General features: G+C 47.3%; 1 protein-coding gene and 1 long non-coding RNA gene across 5 annotated transcripts in view; one reads left to right on the forward strand and one right to left on the reverse strand.

The window, feature by feature from the left end:
* The window catches only part of ABCC11 (ATP binding cassette subfamily C member 11), a 78,946-nt gene extending 56,291 nt beyond the window's left edge, over positions 1-22,655 (forward strand). For 3 of the 4 annotated variants that reach the window (XM_050774805.1, XM_050774806.1, XM_050774807.1), the window contains 10 exons: positions 4,038-4,264; positions 4,375-4,512; positions 6,848-7,034; positions 10,909-10,998; positions 12,424-12,613; positions 14,151-14,310; positions 18,571-18,649; positions 19,322-19,435; positions 21,910-22,074; positions 22,204-22,655. In XM_050774805.1, coding sequence (XP_050630762.1) covers positions 4,038-4,264; positions 4,375-4,512; positions 6,848-7,034; positions 10,909-10,998; positions 12,424-12,613; positions 14,151-14,310; positions 18,571-18,649; positions 19,322-19,435; positions 21,910-22,074; positions 22,204-22,296 — 1,443 coding nt within the window. In that variant the 3' untranslated portion in view covers positions 22,297-22,655. The remainder of the gene's footprint in view (positions 1-4,037; positions 4,265-4,374; positions 4,513-6,847; positions 7,035-10,908; positions 10,999-12,423; positions 12,614-14,150; positions 14,311-18,570; positions 18,650-19,321; positions 19,436-21,909; positions 22,075-22,203) is intronic. The other variant, XM_050774808.1, reaches the window with a different exon arrangement.
* LOC126944941 (uncharacterized) lies at positions 15,983-19,414 on the reverse strand. Its single transcript, XR_007722239.1, has 3 exons — positions 19,275-19,414; positions 17,429-17,489; positions 15,983-17,092 (listed from the first exon to the last, which is right to left on the reverse strand). It is a non-coding gene; the product is annotated as an uncharacterized LOC126944941 (long non-coding RNA).
* Positions 22,656-24,092: the final 1,437 nt, after the last annotated feature.

The raw sequence follows: 24,092 nt of genomic DNA on the forward strand, positions 1-24,092 counted from the left end.
CTCCGAGTAGCTGGAACCACAGGCGCACACCACCTCGCCTGGCTAATTTTTGTATTTTTTGTATTTTTGTAGAGACAGGTCTTGCCATGTTGCGCAGGCTGGTCTTGAACTCCTGGGCTCAAGTCATCTGCCCATCTCAGCCTCCTAAAGTGCTGGGATTACAGTTGTGAGTCACTGCACCTGGCCCACTTCTCCTATTCTTAACATCTTGCATTAACATGGGACGTTTGTTACAATTGATGAGTCAATATTGATACATTATTAATTATTATTATTAACGAATGTCCACGGTTCACCTTATGGTGCATTCTTTGTGCTGTGCATTCTATGGGTTTTGATGAATGTATAATGACATGTATCCACGGTACAGAATAGTTCCCCTGCCATAAACAAAACCCTGTGCCCCACCTATTCATTCTCCCTCCCTACCCTCAAACTCCTGGCAACCACTGATCCTTTTTACTCTCTTCATAGCTTTGCCTTTTCTAAAATGTCGTCGTTGCAGCTGGGTGAACCGGGCTGCTTGATGAGGAGGGAGTGACGAAGGTGTGGCGGAGTTCTCCCGCTGCTGGAAGTCTGGTTATAAGAGCTCAGTGTCCCTTGATGGAGGGCCACAGCAACGCTGGCCTCCACTGGCTGAGCATGGTCACGTAGAGTGGCTTATGATTGCCCTGAGTTCTCTTTGAAGTGGATATTATCCTCATTTTACATATGAGGATACTGAAATCTCACATATGTTAAAGTTGGAATATGTGTTTGGTTAGAATACTCAATTGTCAGCTGGGTACGGTGGCTCACGCCTGGAATCCCAGCATTTTGGGAGGCCCGAGGTGAGTGGATTGCTTGAGCTCAAGAATTCAAGACCAGCCTGGGCAACGTGGCAAAATCTTGTCTCTACCAAAAATATAAAAAGTAGCCGGACATGGGGGCTTGTGTCTGTAGTCCCAGGTACTCGGGGGACTGAGGATCAAGGAGGATCGCTTGAGTCAGGGAGGTGGAGGTTGCAGTGAGCCAAGATCATGCCACTGCACTCCAGCCTGGGAGACAGTGAGACCCTATCTCATAAAAAAAAAAAAAATATATATATATATATACACACACACACACACACACACACACACACACACACACACACATACCAAATTGTCTGTGGTATCACACTGCTTCTTGGAAATGTCATTCCTCTCCCTCACTTACTAAGTGTTACTATGTGCCAGTTTCTGCAGTGGCCATGGGGCTCACATCAGAGAATGCACAGTGCAGGTAGGATTTGGGCCATCATGGGTGTATAGTCTAATGGAGAAGATGGACAAGAAAATGGGATGGGGCACACAGGGCCATGAGAATGTAAGAGGCACCTTGTCTTAGCTTGAGGGCAGGGGAAGAAAGTGGGGAGAGTCCAGAAAGCCTTCTTGGGAGCTTCCCTCCTTGAAGGAGGAATCAGATTTAGCCAGCTCAAGACCAGGAGACTGAAGGTGAACAAAAGCAGAGCGCTTCTGGGAGGCGAATGGAGTTCTAGAAGGCTGATCTCAGAGGTGGGAGTGGGGGTTTTGACTTGGAGACACGGGAGGTGAGGGGTGGCCCATCGTTCCTTGTAGACTGAATGCAAATTGTGTTGCCATCAAGTGTTTCAACTTTGGCAGGGTGAGACGAAGCTTTTCCCTACCTCTCAGGTAAAGCTTGGCAGAATCAGAAAGCAGGAGGGGGACATTCTACCTGAGGCCTGACACTTTCCCACCTGGCCTCTGGGGGTGGCCCTCAGCCCTCCAGGTGGTCTCTGAGTTTCTTTTGATGGCACATTCCAAGATTCTAGAAATATCCAGTGCCCATGCCTCTACATGACACTTTGTATTTTAATTTTGAGAAATGTTCAAGTTTCTTTCCATGAAAATGTGTTTCGTATTTAAGATATTTTCGTTTTTCCAGTCCTTTCGTGGCTTTTTAAACTTTAAATTTGTCTTTGTAGTTTTAAAGAATCACAAGTAAAGGATAAATCTGAAAAAATTCGCTCAACTGCAAGCACAACAGAAAAAAATGAAGCAAAAATGAACAAACAAGAACAACCCCAGATCATTTTGATACTTAGAAGACAATCAGAAACCAAAACCCTTTTCCCTTTGTTACCACCATTGGTCCCTAATCCAGAGTAATGCTGGGCTTCCACAGATGCACTTCCTCACCCACAGTGGAAATGAGGTCCGTTCCTGTGTCTCCTCCACAACCCCGCCATGCCCCGCACCCGCAAGGCGTGCTCAGAGTCCTTGAAGGGGTGACCCTTTTGCTCTTTGATTCCTCTGAGTGATCATGACAATTCTGGTTACTTTAGCTCAAGTATTTAACAAAACATTCTGGAAATAAAATTGAAGGCATTTTAGAGGCAGAAAAAGCAAGGTGGCCCTAAATCTGCCCCTCCGACCCTCACTACCCCACCAGCTAGAAAGCAAACATACATGAGAACTACACTTGGTCAGCAGTATCCATGCATTTGCAATGAGAGCAGCTATAGGGAACAGTTCATGGCTCAAATAATTACATTTAGTAGTCAAAATGTCCTTCCCTGCTCTTTCCGTGAGTTTGACTTTAATAGATGCCATTGACTTCTCTTCATTTCTACTTCTTGCATTATAGCTTGAGAAGTACATGGGGAAATGTAGGTGGTCATTTTGTCAGTGCCATGAATCTTTAAGAAATTGCCTTCTGTGAAGAGTGACTGTGCCAGGCTTGGGAAAGCCTCAGAAGGCCTTAATTGGATCATGGTTTTGCCATTAACCACTTGGGTAACGAATAAGTTACAGAGCCACTTCCTCTTCTGCAATCTTCAGTTTCCTCATCTGCAAAACAAGGACACCAAACGAAATGCTTTTGTTAGAGCCTACCTTGTGGTTTGAAATGTCCTTTGATCTCTGAAAGGCCTCATGCCCACTGGCTGTTAGAGATCAACTTGGAGGTACCACCTTCAAGAAGGGGGCAGTTATGGCTAAATTTGATCCAAGGGTCCAAATCGTGTGCAACCACAGTGGGATTGCTGCTGCTAATCTTTGGCAGTCCTGAGTGAAAATGGTGCCATCTGTAGAAAATCATAAGAGCTGGTATGGATAGAATGCCTACTGAGGGTGATGCAGGGCAGGCAAACCCCAGAATGGGGCTTAGTCCATGAGAGTTCTTGGCTTTGCCCGGGGAAGAATTCAAGGGCGAGCCAGTGGTAGGGTAGAAGAAAACAGTTTTACTGAAGTGTCAGTGTTGCAGTTCTGGCAGTGTTGCAGCTCTATGACTGACCCTGCAGAGCAGGGCTACCCCGTAGGCAGTGTGCTGACAGCTGCAGCTCAGGGCAGGTTTGCAGTCATATTATACCTACTTTTCATTACATGTAGATTAAGGGACAGTTTATACAGAAGTTTCTAGGAAAAGGGTGGCAACTTCCAAGTCATCAAGTCATTGATGACCCAGAAAGGGGCGGTAACTCCTGGATGTTGCCATGGCAGTGGTAAACTGACATGACACACTGGTAGGCCTGTCTTATGGAAAGTGGCTTCCACCCTGCCCCTGTTTTAGCTAGTCCTCAATTTGGTCTGGCGTTCAAACCCCGCCTTCAGAGTCAAGTCTCACCTCCTACCTCGGGGGAGGCACTGCTTTGAGCATTTTCAATGTATTCTCTCTAATAGCTTTACAGGATATAATTCATATACCGTACATTCACCCTTTTAAATTATACACTTCAGTGTTTAGTATATTTGAGGAGTTGTGTGATCCTCACTACAACTCTATGAAGCATCGTTTTCATCACCATTTCATTAACAAGGACCTTGAGACTCAGAGGAGCTCAGTACTTGCCCGAGGTCAGACAGCAGTAGGTGGAGGAGTCAGGTAGCCATGGAGCCCATCTGTGCTTTTAAACCATTGCTCTACATTGCCTGCCCTGGAGACCCCTGGGATCACATCCCATGGCTCTTTAGAGTCAAGGGTAATAGACATCTTCATCCAATCTTGAGGAGGGCCTGCAGCTTCTCTCACGGTCCACACTGATTTTGTCCCTGCAGGTTTTCCGCTGCCCCATGAGTTTCTTTGACACCATCCCAATAGGCCGGCTCTTGAACTGCTTCGCAGGGGACTTGGAAGAGCTGGACCAGCTCTTGCCCATCTTTTCAGAGCAGTTCATGGTCCTGTCCTTGCTGGTGATCGCCATCCTGTTGGTTATCAGTATGCTGTCTCCATATATCCTGTTAATGGGAGCCACAATCATGGTTATTTGCTTCGTTTATTATATGTGAGTAGGTTCTTTTTGCTTGTGACTTGGGGAGCAAGGCTGGGACCAACCCAGACTAGATGGTCCCAGAGGTGGACGGTCCAGGTCCCTTACTTCCACTGTCTATTCAGGATGTTCAAGAAGGCCATCGGTGTGTTCAAGAGATTGGAGAACTATAGCCGGTCCCCTTTATTCTCCCACATCCTCAATTCTCTGCAAGGCCTGAGCTCCATCCATGTCTATGGAAAAACTGAAGACTTCATCAGCCAGTGAGTCCTTCTGCTGCCATTTGAGAATGATGGAACCACAGGGGTGGTGGGGATCAGGGAAAGAATGGAGCATCTGGGAATGGCATCATCCTCAAAAGCACCAGAGCACATTGTTCGATGGACTTATTTCTCTGAGCCTCCAGAACCTGCTGAGCCATTCTTTCATTTATAATAATGAAAAATGTAAATAATAGGAAAAATGTTTGTAAACTTTAAAGGCCTTGGATATATTGTGTGTGTATATATATGGACATATGTATACATACATTTAATGATAGGGTGCATTACTGTGCAAACACATCTTGCATTATGTTATTTCTTTCACTTCCAAACAAATATCTAACTTTAACAAAACAATAAGGAACAATAGCTTTCTAAATAACAGAACTTCCTTCACTACTCATGCCATAGATTTGCCTCCTAAATGTTGAAACAAACAAGCAAACAAGTCCTATGATTGTTGTTGAGGTTTAATGGTGTAACATGAACTTATCTGTTTGTAGAGGATAATCAAGCACGGTCTTCACCTACAAGAAGTTCATAGTCTGGTGGAAAAGGGAGAAACAGGCACATGTTTTTGTAATTATACATGATTGAAGAAGATAGATGGCATCAAAGAGGGGCAGATAAACTACTTGGGAATTCAGAGGGGAAGGAGGTGGCCTGGGGGGATCAGAGAAGGCTTTCAGGAGGAGGTGGCATCTGAGCTGGCCTTGAAGCCTGGGTAAGACTTGGGCACACATTTGGGAGATGGTACGTGCTCAGTTAGCTGGAATATTAGATGAACTGTGCACCTGCTCTCTCAGTGGCATTATAGACCACTCAAGGTCTGTGCAGACTCTAGGACTGAAGGGATCCTGGAGCGATGCATTCGCTCAGCCCACACTGAGAACCCTGCCCCAAGGTATATACCAAGACACGCAGACGAAGAGAGACTGGAGGGATTGGAGCTGTTGTTGGGGAAGGTCTCAGAGAAAAGGACCTGAGCAGAGATCTAAATCAAGTGTGGGTTGAGCTATGGAGTTATGTGGGCAGGACCTCTGCAGGCAGAGGGGACAGTAAACGCAAAGACCGTGAGATTGGGGAGTAGGTTTGAAGGATAGCAAGGTGGCTTGAGCACAGGGGCCACAGAGTGACCAGGGTCTGTTTTGTTTAATCTGGGAAGGCCTCAAGGTGGAGGTGACTCAATCAGTATAGAAAGGTAAGGTGGACGGAATTTGGAATATCTTATGCAAAGGTTCAGAGGGTATGGACAGAGTGAGTCAGAAGGGCCACTGTGCTGGGGTGATAGCCCACTCAGATGGTAAGATGGTTTTAGTTGATGTGTAAATGAATATTTAATTTCAATAATCAAAGTTTTATTTGAATGTACTTTAGAAAAAATGCAACTAACGTATCAAAGCCATTATTTATATAATTTAAGGTTGTGAGTAAAGTTTCTTTTAATATACATTCTCAAATAAATCATGTAAAATAAGAATACTAATCAATTAACAGTATAGGTTGTGATTGATATGGAAAACTGTGATGGTGGTATGTGAAAATTGGAAATTGGTAGGTCTCTATTGGTTGGAAGTGACAGAAAAAACTAATTCAAACTAGCTTAAAAGTATGACTTAAATATGGCAAAATAGTAACAATTGCTAAATTAGGTAGAGGGTATACAGATATTCTTGGAACCAACTTTTTAATTTCTTGGTACTTCAAAAATTTTTCATTAGTGGGTATACAGATGTTCATTAAATCAAGCTTTTAATCTCTCGGTACTTATAACAATTTTCATAACAAAAGGCTGGGGAGGAGGACTTGCTTAAAGTGAGGCTTAATCCAGAGACTCAGCTAATGTTCCCCGGGTGTCTTGGCTTTGCTGCTCTGCCTTCCACTGTGTTATTTTACCTTTAAGCTTCCAGAGACCCTCTGGTGGCTCCAGGCTCCCCTCCTAGTAGCAGAATGGTAGTTTCGGATCTCCCATCATCCCACTGAAAGGAACCACTCCCACACTCACTCACACGTCCTGGCATTTATTCACTCTCTGTGGCCAGTTTAGGGTAACTCACCCATCTCTGAGTGAGTCGCAGAGGTTAGGCGAGGAGTGCGTGCTAAGGACGGGCCTTACTGGCAGAGCCTACTCCTCAATCTGGGTTAGGAGTCAGGTCAACTGCACCGAAATTCATGGCTGAGAAAGTGGTAGGGAGGAACTCCCCGAAGAAAAATCAGGCCCTGCTGCTGGGAGTGGGGACCTGGATGCTGGAGGAAGCAGCCGGTATCTACCCAGACCCGGGGAGACCCTGGGTCGGACAAACATGTGGTTCTTAGTCTGTGCTTTCCTTCTCAGGTTTAAGAGGCTGACTGATGCGCAGAATAACTACCTGTGGTTGTTTCTGTCTTCCACGCGATGGGTGGCATTGAGGCTGGAGATCTTGACCAACCTTGTGACCTTGGCTGTTGCCCTGTTCGTGGCTTTTGGCATTTCCTCCACCTCCTACTCCTTTAAAGCCATGGCTCTCAGCATCGTGCTGCAGGTGAGGAGGTGACCCTGTGTGGGCCCTGTCTGAGCTTTGCTCATCCTCTGCCTGCGGCTTCTGGGCAGACTCAGGGGGTCCTCAGGTATTCAGTGACACCTTAAGTTCTGGCCACATGTGATCTTAGGAGTTACGTGCTTGGCCTTCTGAAATTGGCTACTTTGCTCTGTTTCCTCGTGGTCAGCTCTGAATTGGGAAGTCTGTATTCAAAGGTATTTAATAGAATCACAGGACGCTGGGAATGAAGGGGGAGCCCACAGGCAACAGAGTCCAATGCTCATATTGTGCAGTTGGGGAAACTGAGGCCCAGACAAGGGAAGGACTTGTCCAAACAGATGCATGTTAGCAGAGCTGGTAAGAGAACCCTGGCCTCTTGGCTTCCTGGCTGCTGTCTTTGTACCTAACCGTTCCTATCCTGATTGAGCTGTCAGACCTTTCTGAATCACCTGGAAGGGTCGTTTAAAAGGTGGGTTTCGCAGCCCGGCCCCTAGAACAGGGCTTCTCAAACTTAAATGTGCCTAAGACTTGAAACAGACTTCCACTGAGCTGGTGCAATGGCAGGCACTGGCTGTGCTCTCTTCCAGGCATTCAATGCTCACCCCACTGCATGAGATGAGCAAAGTGGTTAAGAACATGTGGTTTGGGGCCGGGCGCCGTGGCTCACGCCTATAATCCCAGCACTTTGGGAGGCCGAGGTGGGTGGATCACGAGGTCAGGAGATCGAGACCATCCTGGCTAACACGGTGAAACCCCATCTCTAGTAAAAAAATACAAAAAAAAAAATTAGTCAGGCATGGTGGCAGGTGCCTGTAGTCCCAGCTACTCGGGAGGCTGAGGCAGAAGAATGGCGTGAACCCGGGAGACGGAGCTTGCGGTGAGCCAAGATCGCGCCACTGCACTCCAGCCTGGGTGACAGAGCGAGACTCCATCTCAAAAAAAAAAAAAAGAACATGTGGTTTGGAATATCCAGGTTCAAAGAGGCTCTGCCCATTATTAGCTGTGTGGCTTTGGGTAAATTGGTTAACTTCTCTGTGTCTGGGATTCTTCATCTGTAAAAGGGAGATAATAAAGGTTTCAAAAATAATAGCCTTGTGAGGATTGTATGTAAATGTGAGACTTAATGCTTGTAAAAACCTAGAGTAGTGCCTGGCCTGCAATAAACGCTCAATGAATGTTAGCTATTATTGTTCTGGTCTTACAAATAGAAAACTTAGGGCTTAGAGAGTTTAAGTAACTTGGCCATGTTCCCATAGCCAGTAAGACGCAGGTGTGTGCACAGGCTCACATTCTCTCTCTCTCTCTCTGATATACACACATGCACCAGTGCAGAGTGACCCCCAGACCTCCAGCACTCTCAGGGAGAGGCACCACACCAGGGTCTTAGGGGATTCGGAACCACTAAGGCCCAGAAATCCCTCCTGCTGCTGCTTCAGGACATAGATCAGGAGGGCAACGCTCAGGGCGAAGCTTGCCCAGTGCTGGCGCTGCCTTAAGCGCAGACCCTGTAAGGAGCGAGGCAGAGGCTCGTCTCTCCCAGGGTGCCCCGTTCACAGCAGGCAGTTGCTCCAAGGTTGTTGCACCACCGGAGACACAAATGGGAAACCCTGCCTGGGGGACTGACTGCTTCAAAAGGGCCCTTGAGGGTCATTTTTTCTTTTCAAGGTCTGCTGTATTATTTAAGCATCTTATCTTCATCCTGGTCATAACTTCTCAATCCCCAGCCCTGCAGCACTTTCCAAGTCACCTTCCACACTCTCACCAGAGTAATCTTTAATTATAGTTTTCATCATGTCACTGCTTTGTTCAGAAGCCTTCGAAAACTCCGTCTCCTGTCTACCAAACTTCAGCTATGGGATCCTGACCTCAATGTGCTCCCTCTGCTGCAGTCAAGCCAGAACCTCACTGACTTCTGCATGCACTTTTGAGAAAATTGCATTCGAGCATTGGGAGGCAGGAATCACACATCACATTGCTTTGTAGCCTTAAGAGGCTTCTCAGGAAGTGCCAGAGATGCATCTGGCTGTGAGGCAAAGAATCAACCCAAAATGGCCTCGACCATCTGGGAACTTATTCTCTCATGTAACCAGAAGGCTGGGGTAGGGCTATGCTCAGTTGGCTCATGTAGTGGCCTAGCAAGAACCCTTGATCATTCTACCTTTTAGTGCTGGCATCCACAGTCTAGCTTTGTCTGCAAGTCTGTCTGTATTCATGGTCACAAAATGGCTGCTGCAGCCCCAAGTGACACATCCTCCCACAATAACAGTCAAAGGCTGGAGAGGAGATAACTTTTTCCATGTGTTTGTTCCTTTTTAAAAGCAAAGAGAAGTTTTCAAGGACACACCCATCTGATGCCTTCTCATCCTTCAATGGCCGCAATGGCATCATGAGCCCATACATAAACCAATCTCTGGCAAGAGGAGTTGAATTAATGTGATTAGTTTGGATTAACCAAGCTTCCCTGAAGCATAAGGCCATCAGACACCTGAACATGATGCTGGCAAGGCAGCCCACAGGGTGTGATACACTGGGGGATGGGAGGAAATGTGGTCTTCCAACCCACCCCTGGCCTCCTTTCCAGACTAAGCACCATTTCATCATGGTGCCCACCTTCTCTGACTTACAGAGGGCTTCCCCTCCTTCCCACACCCTTTTGTTTCAGCCATAGCCAAACAGCTTGTGGGTGCCTGGGTGTAATCTGTGAATTTGCTGCTTTCAGCGCTTACATAGGCTGTTCTGTTTGGAACACTCTTCTCCACACATCTTTAGCCCACTGCATCTTACTTCACCTTAAAAATGTCGCTCTAGGACTGACTCTTCCTGGAATCCTTCCCTGTGCCCTCATCCAGGACCCCTCCTGTGCATCCCAGTGGCTCTCCAGGGCTTCTCCGTTGTGGAGTGCACCCCTCTGCACTTTATTCTTTGTTGCCTTGTCTGCCTTTCCATCCGGCTGGGAGCTCCTTGAGGGCAGGCTTACATCTGCCACACTTTGGGACATGGAGCCTGGTCCAGCTTCTGGCACAGAGCCATCCACCAGTTTGTTGAATGAATGTAGATGAATGTGTTACCCAGCACCCCCTGCACGTCCTTTTTGCCCGTTTCTTGGGCCAGGGTAATGGAGGTTATAGACCGGGGCCCTAACCCCAGCTCTGCCTCCAGCTTCTAGATGTTTCTATGAATGTAATTTCTTCTTTTGGAGCCTCAGTTTCCTTATCTTTGGTACCCCCAATTCCCAAGAGTCCCTCACTCCTCTAGCCTGGGTTTCCCTGAAGGCAGGACCTGAGACAGGTACTTGGGTGCGGGCAGCTTATTTGGGAGGTGCTACCAGGAACCAGGATTGAGGGAGCAGAAAAGTGAGACCGGGAAGGAGGAAGTCATCATGGAAGTCTGACATTGGGGTCCCTGTTCTATGTCACTAGGGCTCAACTGTCCTGGGATCTCCTGAGGAGCGTATGGGATATTCCCAGGACCATGCCCTCAAAGGCTGGGAGATGGGAGCATTTATCTCTGCTAGCTCTTGTTCCCCATCAGTCAAAGTTCATTCTCAGTAGCCTTAAGTCTCCTGGGTTTCTGGGATGCCCTCATGCACAGGCTAGGTGGTTGCTGTGATGTGGGCAGAGGTCTTGAGCAGAAAGACATACAGAGGGCACTTGAGGTGGAACAGTGTCTGGGGAGAGAATTGTCCATCGCAGCTGCAGCTAAACTCAGAAGAGGGCTGAGGGGGCACCAGCGGCCTCTGCTCCATTCTTCCTAGGAAAATTATCTTCGTTTCAGGGGTCACTCAGGGGCAATGGCAATCAGTGGTTGTCAGGAGCGTTGAAGAGCCTGAGCACACCCCAGCAGCCTCTTGACCCCCAACACTTCTCCTTCCTTCCAGCTGGCGTCCACCTTCCAGGCCGCTGCCCGGACTGGCGCAGAGACAGAGGCACACTTCGTGGCTGCAGAGAGGATGCTGCAGTACATGAAGGTGTGATTCAGGTCTGGGTCTGGTGTGGGGAGCTATGCAAGTTGGGGCGTGACTTCTGTGACCTCTACAAGCCCCAGTGACCTCAGAGCCCTGAGACCGTCCCAGGAAACAGCAGGCTCCTGGCCCTTCCTCCCCATCCTCCCCAGACTTTTGTTGACCATCTTGCTGAAGCTCTTCCACACCTGTCTGCTCACTTTGTCCACATCCCTCACAGCATTCCTAGGGGGAAGAGGAGATCATCTGCTCCTCTTAGAAATGAGAGGTTTGCCTGGTGCAATAATAATGATGACAATAATCTTTGTTCCTATTGTTGCTTCCATTTATGTCATGGTGGTTAAGAACACAGATTCTGTAGCCAGATTTCCTGGGTTCAAGTCTAAGCTTTATCATTTGAATCATTGGAATAACCTGGGAAACTTATTCAAACTCTTTTCCTCATCTCTGAAATGAGAAAGACAATAGCATTGCTTTGCCAGATTATCACAAAGTTGAAATGATATAACACATAAAGCGCGTAGCACACTGCCTGACCCATAGTGAGGCTCCATCATGTTCTTTATTATTGTGATTGAGACCTTTCTACGGGGCAGGCATGGCACTAAGATTTTTACCTAGATTATCTCATGGGATCATGGAACAATTTTATCAGGTTGATTGAATGATTATCCACATTTTTCAAACAAGGAAACCGAGGTTGGCCCAGGCAGAACATTTGCTTAAGATCATACAGGCTGGGGCTGGCAGAGCCCTCTGCAAATCAGGTCTCCTGCCCCCTTGCATGAGTGGAATTTAAGAATTGTAGGGCCCTGATTTCCTGCCCAGGATGCTGCCGTGACATGGCACCAGCGTGGAGAGCTGTGGCTTGCAGCCAGGTGGTCAGACCCAACTTCTCCAGTGTTCTTTCCTCTCAACACACACAACTGCACTTGCAGATCTGGGTTTGAGTTCCAACCTGAAACTGTGTGATCTTAAGTAAGTTGTTGATCTTAAGTTGTTGGATCCTCTATCTCCTCACCTGGTAAATGCCTCTAAAAAGGCCTGTCTCATAGGATGAGGATAGAGAGACATTAAGTCTCCACAAGGGCTCTGAGCTATGAAACCCCCCGAAGGCATGAGTCTCTGCTGCCTTTACTGTCTTTATCTTGGATTCTATTTCTTTCGAGTCACACAATCAGGAACATTGCTATATGTTAATAACAAGGGAATTAGCTATGCAGGTTTCTCACTCTTCTGGGGAAAATTTTGTGTGTTTTAGGGCATGGGGGGTGGGAGGTGTTCCTCTGATTACACAGCGGGGGGCTTGACCTTGGCGCAGGGCAGGCTGGGGTGGGTCATACCCCCTACAGTGGGAGGCTGACAGGCCTGCAGGGGATGGGCTGAGATGGATGATAACTATTGATTTCCTTTTCTTTCTTCAAAAACAAGATGTGTGTCTCTGAAGCTCCTTTACATATGGAAGGCACAAGTTGTCCACGGGGGTGGCCACAGCATGGGGAAATCACATTTCAGGATTATCACATGAAATACAGAGACAACACACCCACTGTGCTTCACGGCATCAACCTGACCATCCGTAGCAACGAAGTGGTGGGCATCGTGGGAAGGACGGGCTCTGGTGAGCTGAGCTTCCTGGGGGAGCATCCCCGGCTCCTCCTTTGCCCTTTCGGCACTAGACTTATTTGGGGGCATGTGTTTGCTCAGTTATCCCCCAAATGTGTATTAGGTCCTCACATTGTGCTGGTCCCTGTGCTAGACAAACACTGGCGAGCAAAACCCAAGGTCCCTGTGATCATGGGATTCCAGTGGAGGAGAGAGATGTTAAATAGAACAGCAAATAAAGACAGAAATATGACAGCTGCAGGCTGTGGTGGCTGCCAGGGAGAAAATGAACAGAGTGGTGAATGCAGAATAATGGGACCAGTGGTACCAGGCTGTGGATACCTGGGCTCTGAGCCCAGTGCTTAAGCTGAGGTATGTAGGGTCCGGGCAGGAGCACTTTTGGAGGGGCAGTGCAGGGCACTGCCAGGATGAAGAGCAGGACAGGAGTTAAATCCAGACTCCCCTTTTCCTCCCTCCCCACCCGCTTCCTGGACTGCTCTCATCAGCCTCTGTCTCCTCCTCTTTCCTCTCCCAGTTTCCTTTCTCCTCCTCAGTTTCTCTCCCTGTCTTCCTCTCTTGTCACTTCTGGGAGATCTGGCCCAAGTCCCCCTCCCTCTGCCTCTTTGCATTGTTCGAAAGCTACTGTTCAGACTTGGTTCTTGTCCCCTGTCCCCCACCCCTGGACACCCCAGAGCTGCCTCCTCCAGGCAGTCCCATGGATGATGAGAGCCTTCCTGGTCTCTGTCTCCCTAGCACTCGCGCACTGCAGGGTGAAGAGCTTCCACATATGTACTTTTGGGTGTTTTTCTCTTGCTATTTTCCACCTGCCGATTGGTGGAAACCCTGAGAGGGCCACGGTCTGGCAGAGAGAAGCTCTCAGTAGATTCTGACCCTACTGACTATATTCATTCAATAGGTATTTATGAGCACCTACTATGTGCCTGGGAACCTACAGGTAAAGAAGACACACAGCTTCTACCCTCACAGAGCTTATCTTTGAGAACAGGGTTGAAACCTCCAATGCTATGTCACCTGGCAGGTGACATAGCTGAGTGCCATGGGTCTCGGTGTGACATACGGGGGCTGGGGAGGGCAGGTGGTGACTGGAGAACGCCACTGTGTCTCAACCAAGTGGCCATGCTCAGCTCCAGCTGAGCTGTTGCCTGGGGGGGTATATGGGTCCAGTGTTGCCAGTTCTACTAAGTTTCAAGAGAAACATGCAATTTGAATTTTTATATCTAGGATTTTTAAAAATGCTGACAAGGAATTACAAACTAACCCTAACATTGTGTGTACGAAACAAAACATGTCTGTGGGCTGGCTTTGATCCAGGGGCCCCACGCGTGCCCTCTGACCTAGGCTGTAAGAAGCTGCTCATGGCATTAGGTATGCCTGGAGCAGAGACACCAGCCCTCTCCTACCCTTTCAGGGCTCACAACGATGAAGAATGGGCCATGGAGGGCAGTGGGTCAGGTGCGATCGCCAGGTGTGACCTGTGCTTCCACTAGTGCAGATGCAGGAAACTGAGGCCCTGCTCGTTTCTTGCCCCACAGGGAAGTCCTCCTTGGGCATGGCTCTCTTCCGCCTGGTGGAGCCCATGGCAGGCCGGATTCTCATTGACGGCGTGGACATTTGCAGCATCGGCCTGGAGGACTTGCGGTCCAAGCTCTCAGTGATCCCTCAAGATCCGGTGCTGCTCTCGGGAACCATCAAGTGAGTGCTCGGCCAGCAGGCAGCCTGCGGGAGGGAGGTCACAGGACCAGGATTCCAGCACTGGGCTGCCTATAGTGAGCTGGTGACCAATGCCCCGATTTCCAGGCCTCCTTGGCCTGCTGGGCCACTCATGCCTACCAGGCTTACCTCACTGAAGTACTGTTGAGGATTAAATGAGGCCTCAATATATATAAGAGCACTTTGTAAACCATAATGTTCTATGCAAAAACAAAGCTTATTTTTATTTTTTAGAAACTGGATGGGCATGGTGGTGCACAGCTGTAGTCCCAGCTATTTGGGAGGCTGAGGCAGGAGGATCGCTTGAGCCCAGGAGCTCAGGGCTGTAGTACACTATGACTATGCCTGTGAATAGCCACTGTGCTCCAACCTGGGCAACACAGCAAGACCCTGACTCTATTAAAAAACAAACAAACAAACAAGCAACAGAAACAAAATGCTGATGGGATTGGTCAGATTTCACTACACCATTAAGCATTTGGACTCAGGCTACCATGTTCTTTCTTGTCCAGACGTGGCTTATTCTCTCCGTGCACTGGGCAAAGCCCCTGGGGACGTTTTTAGGAAGTGATTCTTCAATGGTACACATTCTGGACAGGGGTGAAGTGAGAAAAATCCAGGCAACCCAGTCAGTGAAGCAGACAGAACCAGATCTTCCAGCCTCTTCACTACACTTTCTGTGTCCTCAGAAGTCAACTCAGGGATGAAGCTTTATCCAGATTAGGCTCCTACTGACAATGCACTTTATCTGGGAGGAAACATAAAGGCATGGGGACTGAGGAAGACAGATGCACTAAAAAGCAGGCTAGGTCCCCCATGTTTTGTGATATTTAAGGAGAATTCTTAGAGCCAGGAGGATAAACTGGGCCCCAGAGCTTCATTCATTCATTCCTTCATGCATCCTTCCACCCATTTAACTTGCCTTTTCTGAGCTTCTGCCTGGTCCAGACACTGTGCTAGGGACTGGAGCCAGTTTAGTGAATGTGCATTTCCCCTGCTCCCCCAGCAGGAGCTCACAGTGTGGGTGGGGAAGATGGTTTTCTACAGGGGTAAGACCCAATAAATCACTGTAGGAAGAGGTAATTGCTAAGTCAGAGATATGTACAAAATGCTAAGGGAGTTACAAGTGGGATGAGTCACTGCCTGAGTGAATCCAGAAAGGCTTCCCAGAGGAGGGGACATTTGATCAGGGTCTTGAAAGCTAAGTAGGAGCTTGCCGGGCAGAAATAGGAGAGAAACTCTTTTCAAGGAGAGGGAACAATATGTGCACAGACACAGAGTTTCAAAATGACTGGGTCGTGAGGCAGGGCATAGTAGCTCATGCCTGTAATCCCAGAACTTTGGGAGGCCAAGGCAGGCGGATCACTTGAGGTCTGGAGTTTGAGACCAGCCTGGCCAACATGGCAAAACCCCGTCTCTACTAAAAATACAAAACTTAGCCAGATGTGGTGGTGCACGTCTGTAATCCCAGCTACTCGGGAGGCTGAGACACGAGAATCGCATGAGCCCAGGAGGTGGAGGTTACAGTGAGCCGAGATCATGCTACTGCACTCCAGCCTGGGCAACTGAAGGAAACTCTGTCTCAAACCCACCCCCACTAAAAAACAGCAGCAGCAGCAACAACAACAACAACAAAATGGTCATGTTAGGGGAATGATAAGACATTTAGTGATGGATTTCTATGTTACAGTAGAATGTGGCCGAATCTCCTGTGCATTGGCACGAAGAGTAGTAAAAATCTGAACTTAACATTTATGATTTATGTGTGCCAACCAAATGCTTTAGTATACTGTCTAATTTAACTCTCCCAGCAACCCTGTGAGGCCCTTTCATTATCCCCATTTTACAGATGAAGGCACAGAACTTAGAGAGGAAGGGGACTTGTTTAAGGACACACAGAGAAATGGTGAAGAGATATAACCCTAGGTATTCTAAACCCATAACTTGCAATATTCCGCGCACCCCTTACTGCAGAAAGAAATGTGGACTTGAAATCGTACCTTAGAACTTAAGGCTCTACCCTTAAGCGTCTCTCTGAGTGTCTTTGATGTCAGCCTGGCTCTCATAGTGGCTTGTGGCACGGCCTTGAACAAGCCATTTAAAACCGATAAGAAAGGGGTATACTCATCTCATGGAGGAGAAAATGTCAAATAACCCATCTATGAAAGTGCTTTGGAGACATCAAATGTCATGCAAATAAGACCTGCCACTTCTTCAGTACACATTAGCCCTACACACAAGATATGTGTGGCTGGCACAACTGGGGAAGGATAAAGCAGAGGTTGACAGGTTTCACTCAGGGCTGCGCGGCTGAATAGTGTCTATAGTGCCGCCTGTTCCAGATGCAAGTGTAAAGCTTGCTGGCTGTAAAGTCCAGATAGATTCCCTCTCTCCTGTCAGTTACCTGGATGTTAGGATTCTTTTCACTGCAAGAAACAGAAACTCCAGCCCCACCACAATGAGCTACCACTTCACACCCACTAGAATGGCTATAACAATAATAAAAGGTAAATAGCAAGTGTTAACAAGGATGTGGACAAATGGAAACTCTCGTGCATTGCCAGTGGGGATGTAAAATTGTGCAGAGACCATGGAAAACAATTTGGCAGTTCCTCAAAAAGGTAAACAAAAATTAGCTGGGCATGGTGGTCTGTGCTTGCGATTCCAGCTACTCAGGAGACTGAGGCAGGGGACTTGCTTGAGTCCAAGAGGTCAAGGCTGTAGTGAGCTGTGTTTTCACCACTGCACTCCAGCGTCGTCGAGGCTGTCTCAAAAACAAAGAAACAAAAAACGTTAAACATAGAATTACTAAGTTATCCAGGAATTTTACTTCCAGTTATATATCCCAAAGTGTTGAAAGCAGAGACTTCAACCCATATGTATACACTAGTGTTTAGGGCAGCCCTACTCACAGTAACCAAAAGGTGGAAACCAGCCATACGTCTACAAGCAGATGAATGGAAAAACAAAATGTGGTATAGCCATACAATGGAATATTATGCAGCTGTAAAAAGGAGGGAAACGATACATGCTACAACATGGATGGACACGAAGTGAAAGATGCCGGACAGAAGGACACATACTACGTGATTCCACTTACATGAGGTAGCTGGAATAGGCAAATCCATATCGATGGAAAGTAGAATAGAAGTTACCAGGGGCTGGTGGGGAGGGGAGAGAAGAGATTGTTTAATGGGTATGGAGTTTTTGTTGGGGATAATGAAAAAGTTTTGTTTTGTTTTGTTTTGAGACCGAGTCTCATTCTGTCACCCAGGCTAGAGAGCAGTGACACCATCTCAGCTCACTGCAACCTCCACCTCCTGGGTTTAAGTGATTCTTCTGTCTCAGCCTCCTAAGTAACTGGGACTACAGGCTCGCATCACCATGCCTGGCTAATTTTTGTATTTTTAGTGGAGTGGGGTTTCACCATGTTGGCCAGGCTGGTCTCAAACTCCTGACCTCAAGTGATCCGCCCACCTCAGCCTCCCAAAGTGCTGTGATTACAGGTGTGAACCACCGTGCCCAGCATGATGATGAAAAAGGTTTTGATATAAATAGTGGTAATGGTTACATGGCATTATTAATGTATTTAATGCTGCTGAATCATACACTTATAAATGGTTAAAATGAGAAATATTATGTACTTTCTATCACAAAACAAAACCCAAATGGCTTAAGCAAAAGTGGCCTCTAATGACTCATGCATGATAATGGGGAGGCCAAGGCTGAGTTCCAGGGCCCGGTTTTCCCCTAGCATTGTCTTGCTTCATTCTTAACTCCACATGAGGGCCCTGGGGAGCTCCATGTGTCCCGCTCCTGTGGGAGGATGGTTGCAATCTCTCCTCACCTCTCTTCTCTCATGGTAGCCTGCAAAGTCCTGAGATACACTCTGATTGGTTACTTTCCCACCCCGAGCTAAGCACTGTGGCCAGCGATTGCTGTATGTCGATTGGCTTATCCTTGAGCCCTTCACTCCATCTGGAGTGGATGGTGGAGCCCGCCTTGGAACACATGGGCTGGGGGATTGGGGAGGAGGTGTCCCCTAAACAAAACCCGGGGCTGCTGCCTGCAGAAGGAACAGGTGCTGGGAGGCACAGGAAATTTCCATTCGTGGTGGTTCCATGCATTTTCCTAAACCCCATAATCTAGTTCTAAATATTCTTGGTCATTCACTGGGCATATAAATGAGTGTTCAAAGGCTGGGTGATGTTGTTGAACACTTCTCTTTCTCTCATATGGCAGATTCAACCTAGATCCCTTTGACCGTCACACCGACCAGCAGATCTGGGATGCCTTGGAGAGGACATTACTGACCAAGGCTGTAAGTAGCTCCAAGGCCCAAGTCTTGATCTAAGTCTGCATCGCCCATGGGGGCCTGCTCCTTTGGGCTCCCCTCATGTGATGTGCCAGCTGCTGCTGCTTCGGGTCATGGATGCATCCTCTCATGGAGATGAGATGACTTGGCATTCCTAAGTCAAGGCTGATGGCACTCAGACACCAACCGTGTGCCAAACACTGTTCTAGGCTCAGGGGCACAGCAAAGACAAGGCGGATGAGGTCTTTGTCCTCCTGGTACATACATTCAATGAGAGATAAAGGCAACAAGTAAATGCAGGAGATACTTTCAGATACTGGTGAGGGCTGTATAGGTAGTAATGAGACGCATAGAAACTTCAGTGCAGGAGCAGTTCCTTTCAACTGGGTGACCAGGCAAGGTCTCTTTGAACAGGTGACAGCTGAGCTGAGACCAAGAACTGGGGGGCAGCTGGTGAAAGATCTTCTGAGAGGACATTCTGGGCACAGGAGATAGTGTATGCAAAGGCCCAGAGATGAGAGCGAGCAAGGCACAGTTAAGGAGCAAGAAGACGGAGGCTGGAGCATAGAGAGAGGAGGGGAGTGTTGCCAATACAGTGGGAGACTCTCACCCCAGTCAGGTTGGCTCTCACCCCACAGTGGCTTCCAGGTTATGTTGTCTCTTCTTCCCATATCACAGATCTCAAAGCTCCCCAAAAAGCTGCATACGGCTGTGGTAGACAATGGTGGAAACTTCTCTGTGGGGGAGAGGCAGCTGCTCTGCATTGCTCGGGCTGTGCTTCGCAACTCCAAGGTGAGGCCACCACTGCTGCATGGCCAGGGGAAGCCACAGACTACACATGATGAGGGAAGCCACACAGGTTCCTTCTCCCTTCACGACCATGGGACACTGGGCTCTGTACTCTATGTCTTAACAACAACAACAACAACAACAACAACGGAATCCAAAGGGCTTATTCATTTCTTTTTTGCTCTTTTTTTTTTTTTTTTAATTATACTTTCAGTTCTAGGGTACACGTGCATAGTGTGCAGGTTTGTTACATATGTATACATGTGCCATGTCGGTGTGCTGCACCCATTAACTCGTCATTTACGTTAAGTATATCTCCTAATGCTATCCCTCCCCCCTCCCCCCACCTCATGACAGGCCCCAGTGTGTGGTGTTCCCCACCCTGTGTCCAAATGTTCTCATTGTTCAATTCCCACCTATGAGTGAGAACATGCGGTGTTTGGTTTCCTGTCCTTGTGATAGTTTGCTGAGAATGATGGTTTCCAGCTTCATCCGTGTCCCTACAAAGGACATGAACTCATCCTTTCTTATGGCTGCATGGTATTCCATGGTGTATATGTGTCACATTTTCTTAATTATTTCCACGCATCTACAACCATCTGATCTTTGACAAATCTGACAAAAACAAGAAATGGGGAAAGGATTCCCTGTTTAATAAATGGTGCTGGGAAAACTGGCTAGCCATATGTAGAAAGCTGAAACTGGATCCCTTCCTTACACCTTATATAAAAGTTAATTCAAGATGGGCTTATTCATTTCACTGAGTGCCATTCCACACATATTTGTGGTGTGGGTGAGGCATGGTAGATGAGATTCACAGCCTGGGCTGCCTGATAGCCGGATTCCTTACATCTGAGCTGAAATGGTCTCCAACTAGACCGAGTGATGATTCTCTTTTCTCAGAAAAACACAACACATTAGAACTTGTTGATTTTAAAATTGCCTACTGTGTCCTCTTTAAAAACTTGGATGCAGGGCATCCCTTTTATCTTTATTAGAATTGGGAATTGGATGACAGATGCTGATCCAGGGCAAAATTGCATTTTTAAAAAAATTTACTTTAAGTTCTGGGATACACGTGGAGAACGTTCAGGTTTGTTACATAGGTATACATGTGCCATGGTGGTTTGCTGCACCTATGAACCCATCATTTAGGTTTTAAGACCCACATGCATTAGGTATTTGTCCTAATGCTCTCCCTTTCCTTGTCCCCAACCACCCGACAGGCCCTGTTGTGTGATGTTCCTCTCCCTGTGTCCATGTGTTCTCATTGTTCAACTCCCACTTGTGAGTGAGAACATGCGGTGTTTGGTTTTCTGTTCCTGTGTTAGTCTGCTGAGAATGACGACGTCCAGCTTCATCCATGTCCCTGCAAAGACATGAACTCATTCTTTTTTATGGCTGCAAAATTGCATATTTTTAAAAATTTGGTGGAACTTCTAGAAGCTTTCTGGATATTTTGTCCATAATTTCAGGTGTTTGAGTATGTGGGATAGCCTGGGGCAACCCTTCTCTTACATAGGTGAGGCAACACACACATGTACACACATACTTATGCATGCATATGTACACACCTCCTCCATACTCACACACGTATGCACGCACACACACACATATTAATGATAAATAAATTAATTAATTAACACACATGTTAATTAATGATAAATGCAAAAAATGTTGGTGCAAACTGTCAGAGCTGTGGGAAAGAGCTCAGTGGGACCCAAAGCTTGTGAAAATTTCAGAGGAGGTAGGACTTTCCCCCCTCTTCTTCTGAGAGATGAACAACAAATTTGCAGTGTGCATGTAGTACTTTCTTCACTTCACACTTCCTTATTTCAATTACATAACCATTTGGTGCAGCAATGGCTTCCTCTGTATTGCTTCCCAAATTTGAGTCATTACTCTATGATTTTTATCATCTCTGGGTACCACCTACCCTGTGATTTACTAATGATATTCCCTTTTCAAAAACAGCCTCATCCCAAGCAGTGCCATTTGTGAAATCACACTTTCAGTGCGAGTTACAGTTTCCTCATGCATATCGTTAATGAAATAAATACAAAAATGTTAAACTAAAAAGAGTGTTGATCCATATGCTGGAGAAATCATCTCATGTGCCTCCTGGGGTGTGTGCCTGCCCCTTCTTGGCGAACACTGCTCTACTTTAATTTAGGTAAATGGGAAAGCAGTTAATAAAACAAGAAGTTGCCACTGGGCCATTTTCATTTCCAAGAACTTAATTCTCTGGCTACCAAAATGCAGTTCGCTCCTGGTTGAGACCTAACGTTCTCTTCATAAGGTAATGGATAATCAGCAGTCAGAGTGGACTTTGCACTCAGCACAATTCTCGCATTTCCCAGCTAAAGAAATGGAGACCTGGAGAGGAAGGGCCCTGGTGAATTAGTGGTAAACCAGGACAAGACCCAGGTCTCTAGGGTCTGAAGTAGATGCCTTCACCCCTGTTTTGTATTCATCAGATCATCCTTATCGATGAAGCCACAGCCTCCATTGACATGGAGACGGACACCCTGATCCAGCGCACAATCCGTGAAGCCTTCCAGGGCTGCACCGTGCTGATCATTGCCCACCGTGTCACCACCGTGCTCAACTGTGACCGCATCCTGGTTATGGCCAATGGGAAGGTGAAGCCTGCGTCCCTGGGCTGGTGGGAGGATGAGGGCTCAGGCTGCTACCCCGGATGCCTTTGAGTCCTCCAAGGACACAAGCTCAGCTGTGCCCTGATCCTCCCCTCACTTTTCTCTACCCTCCAGGTGGTAGAGTTTGATCGGCCGGAGGTCCTGCGGAAGAAGCCTGGGTCGTTGTTCGCAGCCCTCGTGGCCACAGCCACTTCTTCACCGAGATAAGGAGATGTGGAGACTTCATGGAGGCTGGTGGCTGAGCTCAGAGGTGCACACAGGTGCAGCTTCGGGGCCCACAGTCTGCGACCTTCTTGTTCGGAGATGATGACTTCTCCTGGAAGCAGGGGTAAATGTAGGTGGGGCAGGGATTGCTGGATGGAAACGCTGGAACAGGCTACTTGATGGCTCTCAAAGCCTTAGGACCCCAGCACCATTGGAGACATGGGATTCAGTGATCGTGTGGTTCTCCTTTTAACTTATATGCTGAATAATTTTATAATAAGGTAAAAGCTTATCGTTTTCTGATCTGTGTTAGAAGTGTTGCAAATGCTGTACTGACTTTGTAAAAAATAAAACTAAGGAAAAGTCACTTTCTTTGTTCTTTCTTTCTTTCTTTTTTTTTTTTTTTTTTTTTTTTTTTTTGACAGGGTGTTGCTCTGTTGCCCCGGCTGGAGTGTAGTGGCACAATCTCAGCTCATTGCAGCCTCTGCCTCCTGGGTTCAAGCAATTCTCCTGCTTCAGCCTCCTGAATAGCTAGGACTACAGGCATGTGCCACTATGCCTGGCTAATTTTGGTATTTTTAGTAGAGGCAGGGTTTCACCATGTTGGCCAGGCTGGTCTCGAACTCCTGACCTCAAGTGATCGGCCTGCCTTGGCCTCCCAAAGTGCTGAGGTTATGGGCATGAACCACTGTGCCCGCCCATCTTCATTCTGCTTTTTATGTTAGCTAGTACTTGTTCAGTTGCAAGGAACAGAGACTCCTTCAAACTAACTTTGGCAAAAAAAAAAAAAAAAAAAAAAAAAAAAAAGAATTTGTTGGTCTTGTAACAGAAAGGTACAGAAAAAGTTCAGGGTTGGGTGCCAGAATGAAAGGATGCTTATCTTGAGGTCTCCGTTTCTCTTCCCCTAGCTCTGCTTTCCTTTGTTTGGCTTCACTTTCTGACCTTCTCTTGCCTCATGGTGGCAATATGGTTGCCTGCAGCTCCAGGTTCACGTCCTACACACTCGGCACCCCCAGGTCTTCTTGCCTCAATGATTCCAGGGTGAAATCTCACTGGGCCAACTTGGGTCATGTGCTTGTTCCTGACCAGTCATGTGCTAGGCTGTTGGCATATCGTGATTTGCCAGGCCTGAGCCACGTGCCCATACTTGGGTCTGGGGATGGGATTTGCTGCCCTGGATCATATAGATGGAGAATAGAAGAGGTTATTTTGCCAAAGTAAAATTGAGATGCTCTTACTACCTGAAGGAAGAATGGCTGTGGATGCTGGCCAGACCCCAAATAGCAGCTGTCTACTATGATTGTTTTTTTTTTTTTTTTTTTTTTTTTTTTTTTTGAGACGGAGTCTCGCTGTGTCGCCCAGGCTGGAGTACAGTGGCCGGATCTCAGCTCACCGCAAGCCCCACCTCCCGGGTTTACGCCATTCTCCTGCCTCAGCCTCCCGAGTAGCTGGGACTACAGGCGCCCGCCACCTCGCCCGGCTAGTTTTTTGTATTTTTTTAGTAGAGACAGGGTTTCACCGGGTTAGCCAGGATGGTCTCCATCTCCTGACCTCGTGATCCGCCCGTCTCGGCCTCCCAAAGTGCTGGGATTACAGGCTTGAGCCACCGCGCCCGGCCTACTATGATTGTTTACTGAAGGACAGCATAACTTATAACGTATGACAACTGAAAATAAAATAATTTGTTTTCTCTCTTTCTTGTTCTCACGCCCCCACCCTCCACATGTGGTTATAGATAAATAGAAAAGGCAATCATTTCCACCTTACTTTTGGGGAGACCTTGTTGTTGGGGAAAATAT

The sequence above is a fragment of the Macaca thibetana genome, chromosome 20 (assembly GCF_024542745.1).
Source record: "Macaca thibetana thibetana isolate TM-01 chromosome 20, ASM2454274v1, whole genome shotgun sequence".
NCBI lineage: Eukaryota > Metazoa > Chordata > Mammalia > Primates > Cercopithecidae > Macaca > Macaca thibetana.